General features: G+C 41.2%; 1 protein-coding gene across 1 annotated transcript; it reads left to right on the forward strand.

The window, feature by feature from the left end:
• Positions 1-12,148: 12,148 nt before the first annotated feature.
• On the forward strand, positions 12,149-13,070 carry LOC148035857 (uncharacterized). Its single transcript, XM_087678853.1, has 3 exons — positions 12,149-12,589; positions 12,681-12,827; positions 12,912-13,070. Exons 1-3 carry the CDS (start codon positions 12,149-12,151, stop codon positions 13,068-13,070), a joined length of 747 nt encoding a protein of 248 aa, XP_087534979.1.
• The last annotated feature ends 6,456 nt before the right edge of the window (positions 13,071-19,526 follow it).

Consider the following 19,526-nt stretch of genomic DNA (forward strand, 5'->3'; position numbering starts at 1 on the left):
GGAAGGATAGGGTTATTGTGAACCATGTGATGCGTAGAAGCAATGAATCGCATGTTTACACGTATTGGAGTAGTTGTAACTATTGACCTAGTTTATTACCTTTGGGAAAGGTTCATCCTTGTCGCAAGACAAGTATATTGTGTTGTCTAAGTCACCTAGACCACAAGGGATTCATTTGGGCATGGTTCAGTCGATATGATAGGTAGCCCAAGTGCTAACTAGGGTTTTGTGCGGTAAGAATTCGACCTAGCTTTACACTTGTTGCCAAGTCAAAACCCGCAAACCCAAAGATCTTACACACAGTCACTAAATGTCGAGTCAACTGGATGCTCATACATAAAATGATCTAAGGTTTCATCCTAAGGATCACTCGTACAAATGATGAAACTTCGACTGAGTTGGAAATTCCTAGGGCCGTGGGCCAATATAATTAGGAATGGATTGGGTAAGAAGATACCCTAAACCCTGCTACTCGGCTAGAGGTAATTCCGTGGCCGGAGGACGCCATTCAGTGGGTGGAATGATCCCATGGAATGATGCAACGCATGTGCAAAAAGGTTGCAACATCGTATAGACTTGAGATTTGTCCACAAGAGAGTTTTGTCATCTCTCAAAATGGGGTTGGCAAGTTATTGAAAGGATTTAATTTACAAGAGGATGAGTAATCATCCTGTTACTCACTTTTCTTGGGAAATAATTGCCAAGGAAAAAGGAAAGTTAGGTATTTGCCTTGAAGCAAATGACCAGACAATAAACTAAAGCGACATGGTCGTTGGATCCTGCCACAACAAAACCTAAAGTATTGGTAGGGTATGACCCTAACCCAAGAATGATAGGAATCTTGCCAAGTTGCAATTGATTCCGGATCGAATGCGGGTTGCATTCGGAGAAAAGGAGTCACTCCTTAACAGTTTGCCAGCTAAACGACCATTGAAATTGATTGTGCTTGTAACAGTTTAGAAAGGACTGTTTGCATTGTTTGCTCAATGAACTAAAGGATGAAAATATATCTAAAGCTTCAGGTTGGTGCCTGAGAGGCAGGTTCAGTTACCCCCGACTGCCTGCCTGACCCTAACCAAGGGGGTTGTTAACCGCGCCGGGAACGTGGACCGAACCCGCCGTGAGAGGTCTCTCCGTTGAGTTCTACTTGGAGCAGGAGGACGCTTGGGTGCCAGAGGGGGCTCTGGCCGTAAATCCCTTGCCTTTCGGGCCCTGCACAAGAGGCTAACGTGACTCGGGATTGGATCTCGAGGCCCGCATACTAGTCTACGGGCGGAAACTTGGATTAGTGATCCCTGGTGGATTACTGGATAGCCTTCGGGCGGATTATGAATACGCCTACAGGCGGAAACTCCTTGTATTTCAAAGATAAAAGGATAAAATGATAATAAAGAAGTTGTTTGGCATTGTTTTCTTTATGTCCTGTGATAAGATTACGTGAAGGAACCAGTGCATAACAGGGTTAATCAAGGAAGCTGTTTGTATATGTCAAACTAATGTGGTAGGTAATTACATAACTAAAACAAACCGAGGAAAGTGCGGAGGATGGACCATGGGTCTGTCCTATGGATGGGTGGTCCCGGTTAGCCGGGAACTTTTCTCAAAGTCTTCGACGAACAGCAGGTTGATCTTCAGCATCAAAGCGAATAACGAGGACGATGACCTAGTGTTACATCCTACCCGATTTACGCTGTTTTAGGGGAACGGAATGAGACTATGCCTTATGGCAGAGAGGTCGAGCCTTGCATCCCTCTCGTTTCCCATTCTCCTTGAACCAAGTGCAGCATGAATCCGCTTCGGACCGGGCGCTTCTGCGTAAAGTAGTTCGCTCGGATCTGACGCTAGTTGTTGCTAGCTAATGACCAAACAGGAAAACCCAAATTCAGGTCGATCCTAAGTGGGAACGGCCAGGATACTTCCGCTACATGGCAGACGCGGGAAGACCTAGATCGCAAGTCCCGTAACATTCCATGGGAGTGCCGGGCGGAGCTTTCTAGACATCCTTCCCGATGGACTGCTAAGACGTGTCCGGAATAATTCTAGCGGACACGTTACAGTAACCTATTAATAAGGAACTTGTCTAATATTGTTTTTCTATGTCAAGTGATAAGATTACGTGAAGGAGCCAGTGCCTAACGGGTTAATTAAAGAAGCTGGTTGTTACATGTCCAACTAATGTGTTAGGTAATTAAATAACTAAAACAACCCGAGGAAAGTGCGGAGGATGGGCCATAGGTCTGTCCTACGGACGGGTGGTTCCGGTTGGCTGGGAACTTTTGTCAAATTATGATGGACAACAGGAAAATCGTCAAAGAACACGAGCAACAAAAGCGCTGACCTAGAGTTATATTTGAGCCTGATTTACGTTGTTTTAGTTGAATGGAATGGGACGATGCCTTATGGCAGAGAGGTTGAGCTTTGTATCCCTGTCGTTTCCCATTCTCCTTGAACCAAGTGCAGCGTGAATCAGCTTCGAACTTGGCGTTTCTGCGTAAAGTAGTTCACTTGGGTTTGACAGTAGTTGCTATTAGGAAATGACCAATCAGGAAAACCCTAATTCAGATCGATCCTAAGTGGGAACGGTTGGAATACTTCCGCTACGTGGCAGACACGAAAAGCCCTAGATCGCAAACCCCGTAACATTCCACGAGAGTGGCGGGCGAAGCTTTCTAGACATCCTTTCCAATGCACTGCTAAGATGTGTCCTGGAAAATACAAGTGGACACGTTACAAAGTCTTTTCTTGATATGTATGGCCTAACTCGGAGTATTGGAGTTTAGAAAGAAGAACCTGGGGTGCATGCACTTTGGGAAAGTTTGGATGGTTTTTCATTGCTCAAATGGATGGTGAATTATGGTCTAGGATGTCATTAGACTTGACTATGCCTCTAAGCTAAAGCTAATTGTAGAAAGGGAAGTAAAGAGGAGGAATATATGATAGGATTGAGGGAGGAGAAAATTAGCGAGAATAAAAAAAGTAAAGAGACTTGCTAATTAGTTCACTAAAAGCTAGGTCTAAGATGGGGCCCACTATTGTTAAGCTGATGCCACCCACTGTAGGTGTGTGCATATATAAAAATGATATGGGGACTTACTGCTAGATGCTCTTATATGCATGGCCATCTTTAGGCAATATGGAGTTGGGCACAAAATATATGTACTATAATATCTAATTCACTAAGGAACCAGGTGTGGAATGCACAGGATACATAATGGTGGACTGACTTTGAGATTGAGATGAAGGCCTAGTAGATGAACTTAGGTCGTCCTGATGTGATTTTGTTAGACACTTACACTATTCTTCTTGCCAAGGATGTCAAGAGATGGTGCTAGAGTCTAGGATATGCAGTGATGTATTTGTCTGCTTTTATCACTTAGAACTTTAAAGATGGTTAGGCTTAACCAGAAAGTATGGTGTGTGTTCTTTATGATGATTCTAGGTACTTACTGCATGATGGCTTTATGTTGGTTATATTTGTGGGAATGATACACATGGTGACTGCTTCTTCATTAAGGTGTTATTGATGTCCCCTAAGGCAAAAAATGACATGCTTTGGTAAAAACTTGGCACTGCAATTAGTGTTTTCCTTAGTGATTGCAAGGAGTAATCAAAGGCCATAGAATGATAGACTCAATGTGGCTTTGTCTATCGATATGGCACACATGGTGCCTACTACTGTGTTGAACAAATGAGGACTCCTCTACTCTTATTGTGCCCAAAACAAAAAATGGTTTGCTACTCTAGAGTAGGGACCCCATAGTGCAGTTGGCATTTCCTTTGGTGATTCTACAAACTTTCAACCAATTGTGGAATTATCAAAGGCATTGGCCTATCATTGAGAATACTAAAAGTATTACATGGGTTGTTGATATGAGAAGATTTAGGCTACCACATGTAGTTGAGTCTCACCCTCTCCCCCTTTTGCAACCTTGCTTTGGGTCTTGTGTTGTACTACTTTTCCTGTACTTGAGTATTGAGAGGGGAGTGGGGTGGGGTGGGGGGAAACCTTTTACCAAGGATGGTTTGGCTCCCTTGTGTGTGTTGCCACCTCTTTAGTAACTTTATGTGACAATAGTTATTTAACTCTTGTACATTCTTTGTGATCAATACAATTAACCATTTTGAAGAAAAAAGAGAGCAAGGTAGGGAAGCTTTGGAGGTAGAATACAAGATCCTCTTTTCTTTTTCCCTGGGGATGATAGCATTAGAGAGTAATGTTGGCTAGGGTTTCAAGGAGGCAAAACTATGCCAACTATCCAAACTCATTCAAACATTTCACATGCCAAAAATTTCACTCAATCCTTTAGCACACTGACCTCGCTAATGACGTGAGGTGATAGATAATGGAGCAAAATGGACCCACAAAAATGTTGCAAATAGGTGCCATAAAATAATAGATTATGTAGTTGGAGATTGAGGACCACTTGCTTTCCTTCAATTTATTGTGAAATTTATTGGTAGCCTTTGCATGGATGGCTATCTTCTTGATTTTGCTAGCTTGAGCTTGGGAGCAAAGAATGATAGGTAACCAATGGCTAACTAAAGCTAACTTAAGGCTTTTCTGATTCTAGGAGACAACCAACAATCTTCATCTTGCTTGAGGTGCTTGTACTTCTCCTTTGTAGCCTCCCATGGATAAGGAACTTTGTTGAAAGATTAGAATGGTTCAAGGAACTTCTTTAAGTTATGCCAAGGCATGGTGTTTGGGTCCTAGATCCTCGTGGATTGGCATTCAAGGGACACTATGATTAATCTACTAATATGTTTGACTTAAGTGCTTTATAACTTGTACTTTCGACTCTATGTTGGTATCCAAGGCTTCCTTGACACACAAAGATATAAGGCTTTTCTTATGCTTGCACTAAGCATTGTATTTGGGCCTCATATCCTCATGGCTTGGCAGTGAGAGGACACCATGATAAGCATAGTCATGCATTTTAATTTTAGTGGTTTGAAGGTTATGCTTTCCACTTTCTATTGGTGCCCCAAGCTTTCTTGGTATAGAAAGATACAAGGCTTTTCTTATGCTTGCACTAAGCATGGTGTCTAGGTTTCAGGTCTTCATGGCTTCGCACTAGAGGGACACCATGGTTAGTCTAGTCATATGTCTAACTTAAGTGGTTTACACCTTGTGCTTTCTGCTTTGTCTCAATGTCCTAGGCTTGATTGGCACACAAAGATACAAGGATTTCCTTATATATGCACTATGCACGGCATCTAGGTCACATGTCCTTAGGGCTTGGCACTAAAGGGATACCATGATTAGTGTAGTCATAAGGCTGACTTTAGTGTTTTGTAGCTTATGCTTCCTACTTTTGGCATACAAACCCACAAGACTTTCCTTATGCTTATAATAAGCATGGTGTTTAGGTCCCATGTCCTCATGGCTTGGCACTCAAGGGATACCATGATTACTGTACTCATGCATCTTTACAACTTGTAATTTTTGCTATGTGAAAATAAAAATAATGCTAGATAGATTTAGTCAATTATTTATACACATGTATATACTAAAATAAATAGAAATTCTTATATCTAAATAGAATAAAAAATATTATATCTAAAAAAAGAGGATATGCAATTGATTTTTTTGATACATCATATAAGTGTAAAAATGAGGGTCATATGACTCAAGCAAGAACCATAGTGAACAACACCCTGCCACGGCAGAATATGAACCTCAAATCGGCTAAGAGAGACTACAAATACATTTTTTGGCCAAAAAAACCTACAAGAAACCTTTCTTGTTCACCAAGAACCATGACTCAAACACACAAGGAAATGGCACACAAGAAATGGATAGATGAAAACCATCCTCACCCTCTTCCTCCTCCTCACTCTCCATGAGATCTTGCAAAGGACCACAAGAGAAAAAGGAACAAGAATGAGAAATATGAGAGTTGTGCCAAAATGGGAGAGAGAGAAATGAACCGTGAGAGGAGAACATAAAGGAAGAGAGAGGGTATAACCACCTCAACCTCCCACATGCTCAAATCACCTGACAAGCCTCTTCCTTTTCTTTTCTTGATATATATAAAATTGAATTTGCACACGTCTTGGCGAATGTCTAAAGACCATTTAATTTTTGAAATGGGACAAAAGGTGTTTGACCTTTCATTTGCTTTCAACATTTTTTTAATGTGAGCCTTTTCGAATACATATTTTACATTGCTTCATATTTAGTATAAAAGCAAAATGCCATTTCATAAAAGATGTTTTCATGTTGAGCACATTTTGATGCCTACATTTGCACTGACTTCCTCGGTTATCACATAGATAGTGGATTTTCCAAGATTCTTTGCTTGAAGTTTATGTATCTTCTTTACAAAGAGTTCACACCTTTGGAGCATGAAGAGTAGAGTTTATATTGTATACAAGCCCTTTAGGGTTTTCTCATAGTGATTTTTGCAATTTGAGGTCATTTTGGCCTCGCTTTTGGACATGCAAGTTATTCGACAAGAGTTTTTAGATATACTATAGTTTTGATTGTATTAGCTGTTTATAGTTGTGGAAATTACAAATTTTGAATATATAACATTTTAGGTATTTAGCAGGTTACAAACACAAAATGTTTAATTGTGGTGCACTTGGCATTAGCTTGGTTATTTACTACAAGTTTTGCAAGATCTCTTCTCTTGCCAAAATTTTTGACAATTTACACCAAATTGTCATTAAGAAGCTTGATAATAATAATTATCATGCATGGAGGACAAATTTGTTAAAGGAAAAATGATACATGGCAGCGACACATAAAGTTCTTGTATAAAAGGCTACTATAGAATAGATAAAGGCTATGAACACTACAACACAATGCCGCCATACACGCGTCCATTACACGCGAAAAGTTACGGGCGCGTGTATGGTCGTTTATACTTACAGCAATATCGGGCGCGTGTATACATGCATGTAACAGCGCGTGTATAATTGCATGTGAGGGCGCGTGTATTTGCGCGTTAAGTCTGTCATAATACACGCTCTGTTACACGCGACACAAAGCCTAACTACAGAAATCCATTTCTTTTCAAAACAGAAAACCATTAAGTTTTAAAAATGTCATTGTGCATTGCAGTGTTTACAAACCATTACAAAATCCCACTACATGCACTTACAACAACGTAATATATTGAAAAATATATCTTCATATGGTTATTGAAAGACAAAGTATACAATAGAAATGTCATGAATTTGGAACAATACAGTGATGGATTGGTTAGGGTTCGATCTCATCTTCAATAAGATCCATCCTTGCCAAACGATCAAGATCAATATCCATTTGATCAATTTGTAAGGCTACGATTAAATTTATTCTACTATCGCTATTTTGCCCATTGATAATGGTACCGATGCCTTGATCATTCTCATCATCATCACCATCATCCTCAATGGAAGGGTCATCCTCATGATCATGAGAAATGGCACGCTCATCCTCATTATCATGATCATCTACATTGGCATGTTCGACATCATCTTCTTTGCGGCTTGCCACATCCTCCATATGCTCCATATCAGTGAATGTATTATACATTACTTTGGAACGTGGTGCAATAGGGATGACATACCACCATTTACTGTCATGCACCATTGGCAGATAGATAACCTGCTCAAATACACATAATTCATTAATTAATTAGCATATCAAAAGTCAAGGGGTGCGCGAGCTTAGATATATATGTACATGAAACACATTTGTAAAAAAATGCATACCTGCTCACATTGTTGTGGCAGTACGAGCCTATCTTTCTTTCTTTGCCAAAACTTTGTAGAGTCAATAGTTACATAGCCACTTGCATGGCGTTTTATCGTTGCGTTAGGCCCTTTTTCCACCACATTCATTTGCCATTTGACATCCAAAACATACACAAAGAAGCGGCGAAAGTCAAGTCTGTATATGTCTTGGATTGTGCCACAATAATCATCAATTTTTCCATTGGCTCCCTCAAAGCTACTAATGACACCGCAATCTTGTGTATTCCTCTTTTCATCTATTCTTTGTGTTCGAAAATGCTTGCCTTCACACCATATAGCATTGAACATAGTGCACTGGACCAAAATATAAGCAATATCTATGTAAGCAATTAATGTGAATAAATATGAAAAGCCAATCACTTACAAAGAATGCAAATTTACATTTGTTCTATGTACCTTTAACATGCATCCTCGTGCATACTCCCATTCTTCCGCCGTGATATGAAGCCCCTCATCTCTCTCTGCTCTCTCCATTTCCTCATGCAACCAATCAACATGAATATCATTCGGAAGTGTTGCTAGATGCTTAGGGTACGCCTTACGAGAGCCATGTTGCCTCCGAAAGAGAGCTCTGTCTGCTTGCCTTTTTGTCTTTGCATCCTCGTATCTTGTAACCCATCTGCTCATCACATCACTATTAAGGATGCAAGTGAAATTAAGATCATCAATCAATGTTCTCTCAATTACTTTGCTCTGTCCTTTTCCTTGAGGCACAATAGACGTCATCCTCAAGTCCTCTTCATTGCTCCATAGTCGCGGCAAAGAGCTATCCACCTGATCAAGAAATTCTGATATATATACAAGAGACTCTTGTATCAACCAACCCTCAGCCATGCTTCCTTCGGGCCTTGCACTTTGCCTCACAAAGTCTTTTAAGGTCTTCATGAAGCGCTCTAGGAAGAACATCCAACGGGCATGCACAGTGCCACATAAAGCAATTTCATCCACTAAATGCACAATGAGATGTAGTTGACTTGTGAGAATGGTTCGCGGAAAAGTCTCCTCTACCATACAAACCACCTCCACTGCCATAACACGCGCATCATCCAATGTGGCTGGATCAATTGCTTTGGAACTAACATATCTGAAAAATAAATGCACAGTACGTTATACCTCATGCACATTCATTTTGCAAGGTATAATGAAGGGTGATCTTACATGGGATTTACATACCTCACAAGCTCGCCCATCTTATAAATACATCTTTTCAAACTCCTGTCTGCACAATGGTCGATGCTAGTAAGTAGTATGAACTGCGCACATAAGAGCACATGTATATTTGGGTTAGGGCATTACAAAATTTAATTTCAACCTACAATAATTGGAAAACACTTACTTGGAGCATCTTGTGCCAATCGTGGGACTTCAACCCATGTAGTTGCTCAACCCCTCTTTTCTTAGTGGTTGTAAACGCTCCCTTCAACGATCTCATGCATCCAGTGGGAGTACGCAAAGTGGTGATGGCTTGCTTTACCTGCTTCTCCTCCTTCTTTGATATAATCCAGGGAGCAGGCGGAAGACGAACGTGCCCACCCTCCTCTCGTGGCCAAGCTTGACGCATACGTCCTGCGACCTGCAAGTCCTCCTGTACGCTAACATTGTCTCTTTTACCAATAACATGTTCCCAAATACTAGATCCCACATTCTTGAAGATGTGCATGGGATCAAGAAGATGGTTGATCTTGAGATGGGTCCAATATGGTAGCCGGAAAAAAATTGAGTACCTACACAAGGGATTGCAGACTGTCATCTTTATTCCAACTTTAGAGACTACACAAAACAAGATTGAAAACAATGGAGATGTACCTGTTCATGCCATCTGGAGGAAGAACATTTGAAGACTCCCAAATACGCTTCCAATCTTTTGCACGAAGTGTCTGTGGATGAATGTTCCTCTTACTAGGAGCATATTTAGGGTGATCTGATGGGAGAAATCGATGATGATTATCGAATATGGTCTTACACAAACCATCAGCATACTCATGTACCAATGAAGGGCCACATATAGGACATGCATGTTTACCCGATGTCCTCAAACCTGTTAAAATAAAAAAAAAGTTAGAATAATAAAGTCAATAGTTATAATTGATATAGCTAGTAGTATTAGAGTCGGGAGGTAGTTAGAATTCTTACCAGAACAATCGTTGTATCCTGGAAAGTCATGCATTGTCCACATCAACACTGCTTTTAAGTCGAAGTGTCGAGAGGAGGGAGGCCTACTAATGTCCACTACCGCAACACCTCTCCATAGTTCCTCCAACTCATCAATCAACGGTTCAAGATAAACATCCATATGCTTGACTTTATGTTTCCCTGGAATCAGAAGGGATAACATAAGATGTCCCTTCTTGATCGCCATTGATGGTGGAAGGTTGTAATTCACCAACACAACCGGCCACACGCTGTATGCGGTGCTCTTGAAACCAAACGGATTCACTCCATCCATACCTAGGCCAAGTCTCAAGTTTCTGGGCTCTGTTTTAAAGCTGGGCCACTCATCTTCAATATGCTTCCAAGCAGGAGTGTCTGCAGGAATTCTCCACATGCCATCATCCGATCGATGCGAGGAATGCCATGACATGAGCTCTGCTATGGATTTGCACTTGAACATGTGTTTGATGCGAGGAATTATAGGAAAGTGTCGCAAGACTTTACGAGGTACATCAAAACTCTTCACATCTGTTCTATACCTTGCTTCACCACAAGTGGGACACTGTCGAGCCTCCTTATGCGTCCCACGAAAGAGAATGCAATCATTGACGCATGCATGTATGCGATCATAATCCAATCCTCCAAGAGATGTCACATAGTGCCTCGCTTTGTCTCTTGAGGTGGGTAGTCTATTCCCCTTTGGAAGCATGTTTGATAATAGCCTGCATCCAATATCATCAATTAGCCCATAACCCTAAACCCTATACTGTAAACCAAAAACCACTAACTCAAATTTGCAAGTTACAATGCTTACTTCAATAATGCGTCAAGACTTGCATTGCTCCATCCATAAACTGTTTGTATATTGAGCAGTTCAAGTGAAGCACGTAAAATAGAGAATGTGCACCCTTCAAAAACCGGTGTCGATGAAGCGTTGTAGAGATGCTCTTGTTCCATATCATTGTCGTCCACACCTTTGCGATCATCCCTAAAAAGATTCCGCACCATGTCATCAAACACTTCCTCTTCCACAACTTCGTGGGGTGCAGGGCTATTGTCATCCCTTTCCCACTCATCTCCAACAACAGATCCCGAAGCTCCAGCATCATCTCATCGACGCTTTGCATGCTCTCGCCGTGCGTATGGCACCATGTTAGGGTGTGGTACTGCATCCTGCTTCAATCACAGTATATATATTACAACGCGCTCCATTAATTTGCACACCATGAGTTATTTTAATACTTTCAATTCACATCTTCTCACCTCTAAACCTGTTTGAATCCATTCTCCATACATCGAGATGTGATTCAATGTAATTCGACGCGCTCGTACAATGCACCCTTGACATCGATTACACGTACACTTGATCCTTTGTGCCAGCCACACGTCGCGATCACGATGACGCATTGTCTCATCCTCACCAGAACTGCTTGAAGAGGATGATGACATGCTATGTCCAAAATAACCAATACAGAAGTAGGATCAGTTTTTAGTGAAATCATACACATCCTATGCACAAAACAATGGATACACAAGAACAATCAGTTTTTAAAAAAAGTATAAACAGTCTTTGTGTCGCGTGTACAGGCGCGTCTACAATGTATTCTGCTGCGCTTTTACACGCGCTTTTACATGCGTGCTTTTTGCGTTTACCTACCGCGCGCGTCGCTTTCTTTCTTTCAAAAGCCCTCTTTCAAAACACTTCTTCTTCTTCTTTCTTTGTCGCTACAGTACCTCTGCCTCCAGCTCTTCCAAACCCCCGAACCTGCCTCTTCCAACCAGCCTTCTCCCTCTTGGACTACCCAAAAGAAGCAAAGGGTGCAGACAACACAGAAAGGGAGAGAGAAGCAAGAATCAACGAACTCACTTTTCAAAGACTTTTCAAAGAGGTTGGTTGTCGTTTGTTTGTTTTGGCAAATCTGTCGCTTTCTTTCTTTCCACCCGTGCTATGTGTACTTGAAAGCGACAGAGGATAGAATTCACACACATTGTATATGTGCTTAACTATTTATTTCTTGACAAACGACATCCGTCAAGATAGAGGAAAGAGAGAAGAAGGAACCCTTGTGTATGTGTTTAGTCATTTCTCCCTTGATGGACAATGTCCGTCAAGATAGAGGAAAGAGTTTTTGTTTTTCATGAATTTCGTCACTAATTCGAAATGAACTTCTTCTTTTGGCTTATGATCTTCTACTAATTCGATGTTTGGTACTGTAAGAGATATGATGTTACGGATAGGGGCGGGGTAGTCATGGATGCGAGAGGGAAAGAGGTGATGGAGTATATGCGGGGGGTAGTTTCAAACATGTATAGAAACTGTTTTGTAAAATTTAAAGATCAGGATAGCCGGTTAGTTAGGGAGGTCCTAGATAGTGTACATAGTCGGTACCCCAATCCCCCACGAGCGACATTCTCGGATGTATGGGGAAGGACGCGAATAAGGGAGATCTTAAGTAATAAAAGATCTCACCTTAAGAAACTCGCGTACGATGATGGGGTGAATGTAGCTGCGGGTGGCTATCCTTGTGAGAAACCTGCCACTGCCCACAAACGCGAGTGGAAGGAGGCAAAGAAGCGCGCAGAGGGAGGCGTGAAGAGCAGGCAACATGTGGAGGCACGACGGATCCAGATGGAGACCATTGGATCGTCGCATTTCGGATCTGGCGGCGTCGAGTCGTGGGAGGCAGAGTTCGTAAGTAACTTGCCTCTTTATTTGATTGTTTGCCAAATTCATTGATTCTATGATTGTTTTGATCTTACAAACTATCTTGATTATGTTACAGCGACGGGTTATGGGGAGGAGGCCCACAGCCCATGAGACTGGGTATGCTCGCCGCAATAGCAGACGTGACACGTGGGCCATCTTCAGAAACGAGGGACGTATTACGGATGCGCAGTTTGACGCGGCCATGAGACCATACGGTCGACAGGTACTTGAAAACTCTAAATGAATGATTTCGGTTTATTTAATTGCATATATATGTATACTTACATACGGTATATTTCTTGAACAGGCACAAGCTGCTGATGCTCCTGCCCCTCATGATCCAGCCGCCACTGCTGATGTTCGTGCCACTGCTCCTGGTGGAGGCGAGCACCACTCATCGGAATATACCGATGCGAGCTCCTCTGATCATGGAGAGAGCACAGGGTTCTCATCATCCTCTGGTTAGCTTTCAGAATACTGTAGGATGTGGTTGTACAAAAAAATTTTGTAACTGAAGCCATGGGCTTTTTTGCACCTAGCTCCCTATTTGACTTTGTATATATTTGTTCCTAATTAAAGCCATGGGCTATTTTGACATATGGACTCCCTTGTACACAAATGTATCATGTATTGACAATGTATTGAATCGTGAGTCTTGAGTCGTGTATTAAGTTTTAGATAGTAATATTGAATCGTGTATTCATAGAGAGTGAGTCTTGATTCGTGTCTTGAACTCTAAATCGCTCTTTTTTTATGGTGCAATGCACCAAAAAAAATCCAGAGAGTGCCTTTGGGTGGCTGGATGCTGGAACAGCATCCAGGCACCCAAAAGCACTCTCTGGATTTTTTTTTCCCTCTGTAATCGCGTGTATAAGCGCGTGTCATCTGTCAAAATCGCGTATATTTGCGCGGATAGTCTGTTAGATTCGCGTGTAAATTTGCAGCAAAACTACGCAGAACGCGTGTATGGGGTCGTGTATTCGCGCGACTGGCTGACACTGTACACGCGCTTTTACACGCATGTCTCTGGCCGCGATGATACACGCGCTATTACACGGGCCCGACACTTTTTTTCCCAAGTCATTTTGTGCGGCTAGGAGCGCGGGTATGAGCCCGATCCCTTGTAGTGGAAGGACTAGGAGCATACAATGTAAGGTAATGTATTGGCTATTTATGAGTGTCAAAGATACCATGATGGACTATTTGTAAGAATCTGAATCCTTTGTAAGTGCATAAAAGAATCTAATACGGTTGTTTAAAGTAAATACAAAGGCCAAAAAGCCATAGCTCAAGTTAGAGTTGATCCAAGTGAAAGGGAAAATTTATGCATCAATGGTTATGCTTTGAAACCAAGAGTATTATGGAAGCTCTTTGATATATCAGTGTAGTAGTTGATAATAATGATGGCATACATGTATATTTAGATCGATTTCGAGATGAATACTAGGGTTTTAGGTATTCCATGAATACTAGGATGATATCCCTGATTTTAAAGATTTGATTTATATGGAAACACTTGAGGAGAACAATCTTAGTTTAGATTTCTCGTCTTCTCAAAGTAAGAATAAGTTCAAATAGGTATTTTACTCTACTAGTAGAGGTAGATGTCATGGTCAAGGCCAAGCTGGTGGTTGTGGTCAAAGTTATGATGCACAACAAAATAGAGGAGGATAATCTTGATATAGAGGGAGCCAAAGAAGACAAGTTGTAGGTTCTAATTAAAAGAAAAATTTTGGTGATAGCTAGGAATGTTGGAATTGTGGTGAGAAATGCCACATCTCTAAAAACTACTTTAAAAAGAAGGTTGATATTTGAAATGGAAGATACAAACAAGGAAATTATGCATCCACTAGGACAAACAATGATGACAAAGTGAGCATCTATTTGTTATGCATTACTTTATAAATACTATGATTATTGATAGTTCATCTAAGAATGATGTATGGTATGTAGAGTCACGTGCCTCTAACCACACAATAACTCATGGAGAGTGGTTTAAAGAGATGCATAGTCTAGAGTTTTCAAGCTATGTGGAGATTGTGGATGATATAGCTCACCCTATCATTTATATTTAGTATTCGTGATGGTAAAATAAAATACTTGGTTGGTGTGTTGTGTGTGCCAAACATAACTAAAAACCTAGTTTTTTGTAATATATCAAACACTGCACTACCCGCATGAACCCCCCTTTTAAGTAGTGGGGATAATAATATACCCTTTTTATAAATTACCAGGATAATGCCAAAAAAAAATTCCTTATTCCCCTCCCCAGCCGACTGTCGCGCTGGAGAGGGAGGGGAATACAATGCATGGAAAATCCTCCTCGGTGGAGCTCGCTGGTTACAAACCACCATGGCGTAGACACGTAGGGGAGGAAGGATTCCCTCCCCCTTACCTATATAAACTGGGGGGGGGGGATCACCAGTAGGGGGAGAAAAGGAGAGGAGACGGCTTGATGTTGCTGTGAGGGGATCGAGAGGGAGATGGAAAGGCTGCCGTTGTTGTTGCAAGAGGGGAGAGGAGGCGCCAAGTCTCGCCAGGCCAGCATCAACCTCCGCCATCACAAACCGCGCCCACTTCGTCAGCACGCCACCAAATTTCGTCTGTGATTTCCCCCCCTCCCACGTGGCGTGAAGCTTTAGAAGCTTCCTGGGGGGGAAGCTTTCAAGGGGCCTCATAAGCCCCCTTTTCCCCCTTAGCCCTTCCTTTGGGCTTGAAACCCCCCCCCCCCCTCCCTCTCGTGTTTTAAAAACCTTAAGCCCCCTTTCCCTTGGCTTTGGAATCATCCCCCCCCTGTGTTTAAATCCTTAAACCCTTTCCCTTGGACTTTGGGATTACTCCCCGCCCCCCCTCGTGTTTTAACTCTTAAGCCCCCTTTCCTTGAGGCATCTTGAAACCCCTTCCCTCCAAATTTTGCATAAGGGTCCTTAGGCCCTTACTTATAGCCTTTAAGGTCACTTTTCCCCTTGGAGTTTCCCCCTTAGGGCCTTTTCCCCCATAAAAGGTTATCCCTACTTAGGGCCTTTTCTCCCCATAAAAGGTTACCCCTAAAGGGCCTTTCTTCCACCCTCCCATGTTTTAAATTTTCCCCCCTTAGGCCCTTTTTCTTATAGCCTTAAGTCCACCCCTGGAATTCCTCCTAAGGACCCCCTTAACCCTTTTTCTTTCCCCTCCTCGAATTTCCCCTCTTGAACCCCTCAAGCCCTTTTTCCCGTGTAAAAACGAGCCCGACTCGCGGAGGATTTCCACAATACCCCCTTTCCCGATTTTGGAACCCTTTCCGTGGTTCTTCTCTCTTCCACACACCCATCCCTTCAAAGAGTCTCCACGAAGGGAAGCAAAAGAAACTTGTAAAGGACGGCGAAACTTAAGAAGGAAAGTCGCAAAGCAGCATCGATGACGGAAAAACTACAATTGCGATGCCTCCTAAGAAAGTCCAAGGCATAGCCGCAGGAGGGTCGTCTCCTGGCATCCACGTGGATATCTCACCCCAAGCCCATGTTTTCCTTCATAATTTTTATCTGGTAATGTTGAAATTCAATCATGCCAGGTTAATTGTTGGATATAGGATATATTTTTGTCCTAGATGTTCAGGAAGGAGGAACTTAGTCATTAATACTTTCAATAAAACATGCAAAATTAAAGAAAGCATAAGTGCATTTCTGGCAAATAGCCTTATGCATTGAAATGAATGAAAAATTAGATTAATGTCCATTAAAATAGTATATTTCGTTTAAGCCACATATCGCACTATTAACCCATATTCTCTTCGCAATGAATCATCATGGAAAGAGCAAAGCATGAAATGATTCTTACGATGTATAAACTCTAGGAAATTATCATATGTCAACTGCATAAATTATCAAGAAAAAGATTGCTTGTTTAGCATGAATTTTGTTTGAAAAGTAAAGGAAGATTAGTTGGAATTAACCTAACCTATGCTTGGCCTCAAATCGATAAGTAAGGGTTAAAAAAATCAAATTACGCATAGACAACAAGTCATGTGGAAACGATCTCGAAATTATCTTCTAGAGTTAAACAAATTGGCATAAATCTAAAACACCTAAACCGCGGAGTACTCGTTTAGAACGAGTTAAATTCCAAGAAATTCACTAGGAAATCAATACATGACCTAATCGTACATATTGCTAAAACTGAAATTCGTATACCTTAAATACTTGCCCACTTTCGCCGAAATGTGGAGAATAGTGCAACATATTTGGAAGGTGAACTAGGGTTGGCCCTAAGAATCTTACAAGATGGAACTTGGAACCCTAGGTCTAACGACATCAACCTAATGTAATCAGGAATAGATTGTTTCGTGACTCCATTCAATGCAACACTTGTGCAACAAGTGTGAAGTCATATGATCTTGTGATTGGATCACAAGGGAATGGCCAAATTCTCGTAATAAGGATGGCAAGTCCTTACCCAAGTTATCTTGCAAGAGGATGAATAATCATCCTAATTTAGTATCTTTTGTGAGTGAAGAAGATTGATTGGAAACTAAAGACCAGCCGATAAACTGAAATAACCGATGAACTTAAGGTTCGACCAAGTCGGGTTATTAGGGTACGCCCTAACCTAGGATATAGGGGATCTTGCTAAATTGCAAGTCATCCCGGATCGAGTGCTGGATGCATTCGAAAGGAAGGATTCTTTCCTTAGCAGTTTGCCAACAAAAATGATCAATGGAAATGTTTGTGCTTGCTACAGATTTTAGAGCACTGTTTGGCTTTGTTTGATCAATGAATTTAAAAATAAATGGATATCTATACTTCAGGTTGAAGGCCTGAAGGGAGCGACAGCTTCAGTTACCCCCGACTGCCTGCCTGACCCTAACCAAGGGGGTTGTTAACCGCGCCAGGCAAGTGGACCGAAACCACCGCAAGAGGTCTCTCCGTTGAGCGCTACTTGGAGCAGGAGGACGCTTGGGTGCCAAAGGGGGCTCTGGCCGTAAATCCCTCGCCTTCCGGGCCCTGCACAAGAGGCTAACGTGACTCGGGATTGGATCTCGAGGCTCGTATACTAGTCTATGGGCGGAAACTTGGATTAATGCCCTATGGATTGTTGGATAGCCTTCGGGCAGATTGTGGATAAGCCTATGGGCTGGACTCTTTGTATTTCAAAGATAAATATGATAACCTGTTAATAAGGAACTTGTCTAATATTGTTTTTCTATGTCAAGTGATAAGATTACGTGAAGGAACCAGTGCCTAATGGGTTAATTAAAGAAGCTGGTTGTTACATGTCCAACTAATGTGTTAGGTAATTAAATAACTAAAACGGAGGATGGGCCATAGGTCCGTCCTACGGATGGGTGGTCCTGCTTGGTCGGGAACTTTTCTCAAATCACGATGGACAGCAGGAAGATCGTCAAAGAACATGAACAACAAAAGCGTTGACCTAGAGTTATAATTGAGCCCGATTTATGTTATTTTAGGGGAATAGAATGGGACTATGCCTCATGGTAGAGAGGTTGAGCTTTGCATCCCTCTCGTTTTCCATTCTCCTTAAACCAAGTGCAGCGTGAATCCGCTTTAGATCTGGCGTCTCTACGTAAAGTAGTTTGCTTGGGTCCGACGCTAGTTGCCATTAGGAAATGACCAATAAGGAAAACCCTAATTCAGGTCGATCCTAAGTGGAAATGGCCGGAATAATTCCGCTACGTGGCAAATGCGGAAAGCCCTAGATCACAAACCCCGTAACATTCCATGGGAGTGCCGGGTGGAGCTTTCTAGACACCCTTTCCGATGGATTGCTAAGACGTGTCCTGAAGATACAAGTGGACACGTTACATTTTTGTTGGTTGGATGGTGGAATAGAGATTGCAAGTTCAATTACTTATGATGGTTATTATATAGAGAATCCTAAAAATGATTATATATTGGTTGCAAAAGGAAAAAATGCTAAGAATTTGTTTAATCTTGATATAGCTCTACCTAAAATTGATGCTTCTATATTTGACAAGGTTCAAGTATTGTGGTCGACATTGAAATTTAGCATAAGAGAATTACTCATGTAAATGTGCAATGTTTAAAAAATCCAATTAAAACAAATTGTGGATGGCTTGCCCAAGTTTAGATATAATGGAATGCATAAAGTATGTGAAGTATGTCAATTTGGAAAGCAAGAAATTCATGTGTTTCCACATGGAAGGTATGCATGTAAGAAGCCACTTGAGTTCATACATTTTGATGTGTGGAGTCCTAGAAATATTACAACTATGAGTGGTTGTAAGTATTTTATCTCTTTCATCAAGGATCATACTTGAAAAGTATGGGTTTATTACTCATGAGAAAAGTGAGGTGTTAACTTACTTTAAAAGCTTTTAGAGCTTTAACTAAGAAGAAGACATGGTTATATATTAAGAATAAGATATCTATAACTAATATAAATTGTATAAAATTGAGGATAATTATAGAGATAAAAATCCAAATCTCTTCCATTTGAAATTATTTTGATGTATTGCTTTGTTGAGGGTTGAAATTACTTGATTTTTGGGCTAATTTTTGTTGTTTTTGTGGACTCGATGGTTGATTTTTTATTGATTTTGTATCTTGGTTGATTTGATTTGGAAGTGTTTGAGAGGGTTTTGGATAAGGTTTATTAGGTTTGAGAATATCATAATAGTTTTTAGTGGAGATATGATGTTCTGACATGTTCTGTTGATGTCATGTTAGTGTTTGATTGGTTCTGATTAGTTCTGTTGAGCTTCTGTTTTGTTCTTTTTTCTTTCTATATGAGAGGATGGAATAATTATTGATGGATTTTGAGAGTTTTTGCAAGCTTATTTAATGATTCTTGATTTTTTGAATGGTTTTAATTGAGCTAAAGGCTTTCTGATGACCTTCTGTATGGTTCTGTAGACCCTCTATTGAGCTTCTATAGAGCCTCTATCTCTAATCTATTTATGATTTAT

The sequence above is a fragment of the Lygodium microphyllum genome, chromosome 5, assembly GCF_053477565.2.
Source record: "Lygodium microphyllum isolate KBCC chromosome 5, Lygodium_microphyllum_v1.1.10, whole genome shotgun sequence".
Taxonomy (NCBI): Eukaryota; Viridiplantae; Streptophyta; class Polypodiopsida; order Schizaeales; family Lygodiaceae; genus Lygodium; species Lygodium microphyllum.

Coding starts and splice junctions, on each gene's coding strand:
- LOC148035857 (XM_087678853.1), top strand. CDS start 12,149: ATGGATGCGAGAGGGAAAGAGGTGATGGAGTATATGCGGGGGGTAGTT. Junction 12,590..12,680: donor AGTCGTGGGAGGCAGAGTTC/GTAAGTAACTTG, acceptor ATTATGTTACAG/CGACGGGTTATGGGGAGGAG. Junction 12,828..12,911: donor TGAGACCATACGGTCGACAG/GTACTTGAAAAC, acceptor TTTCTTGAACAG/GCACAAGCTGCTGATGCTCC.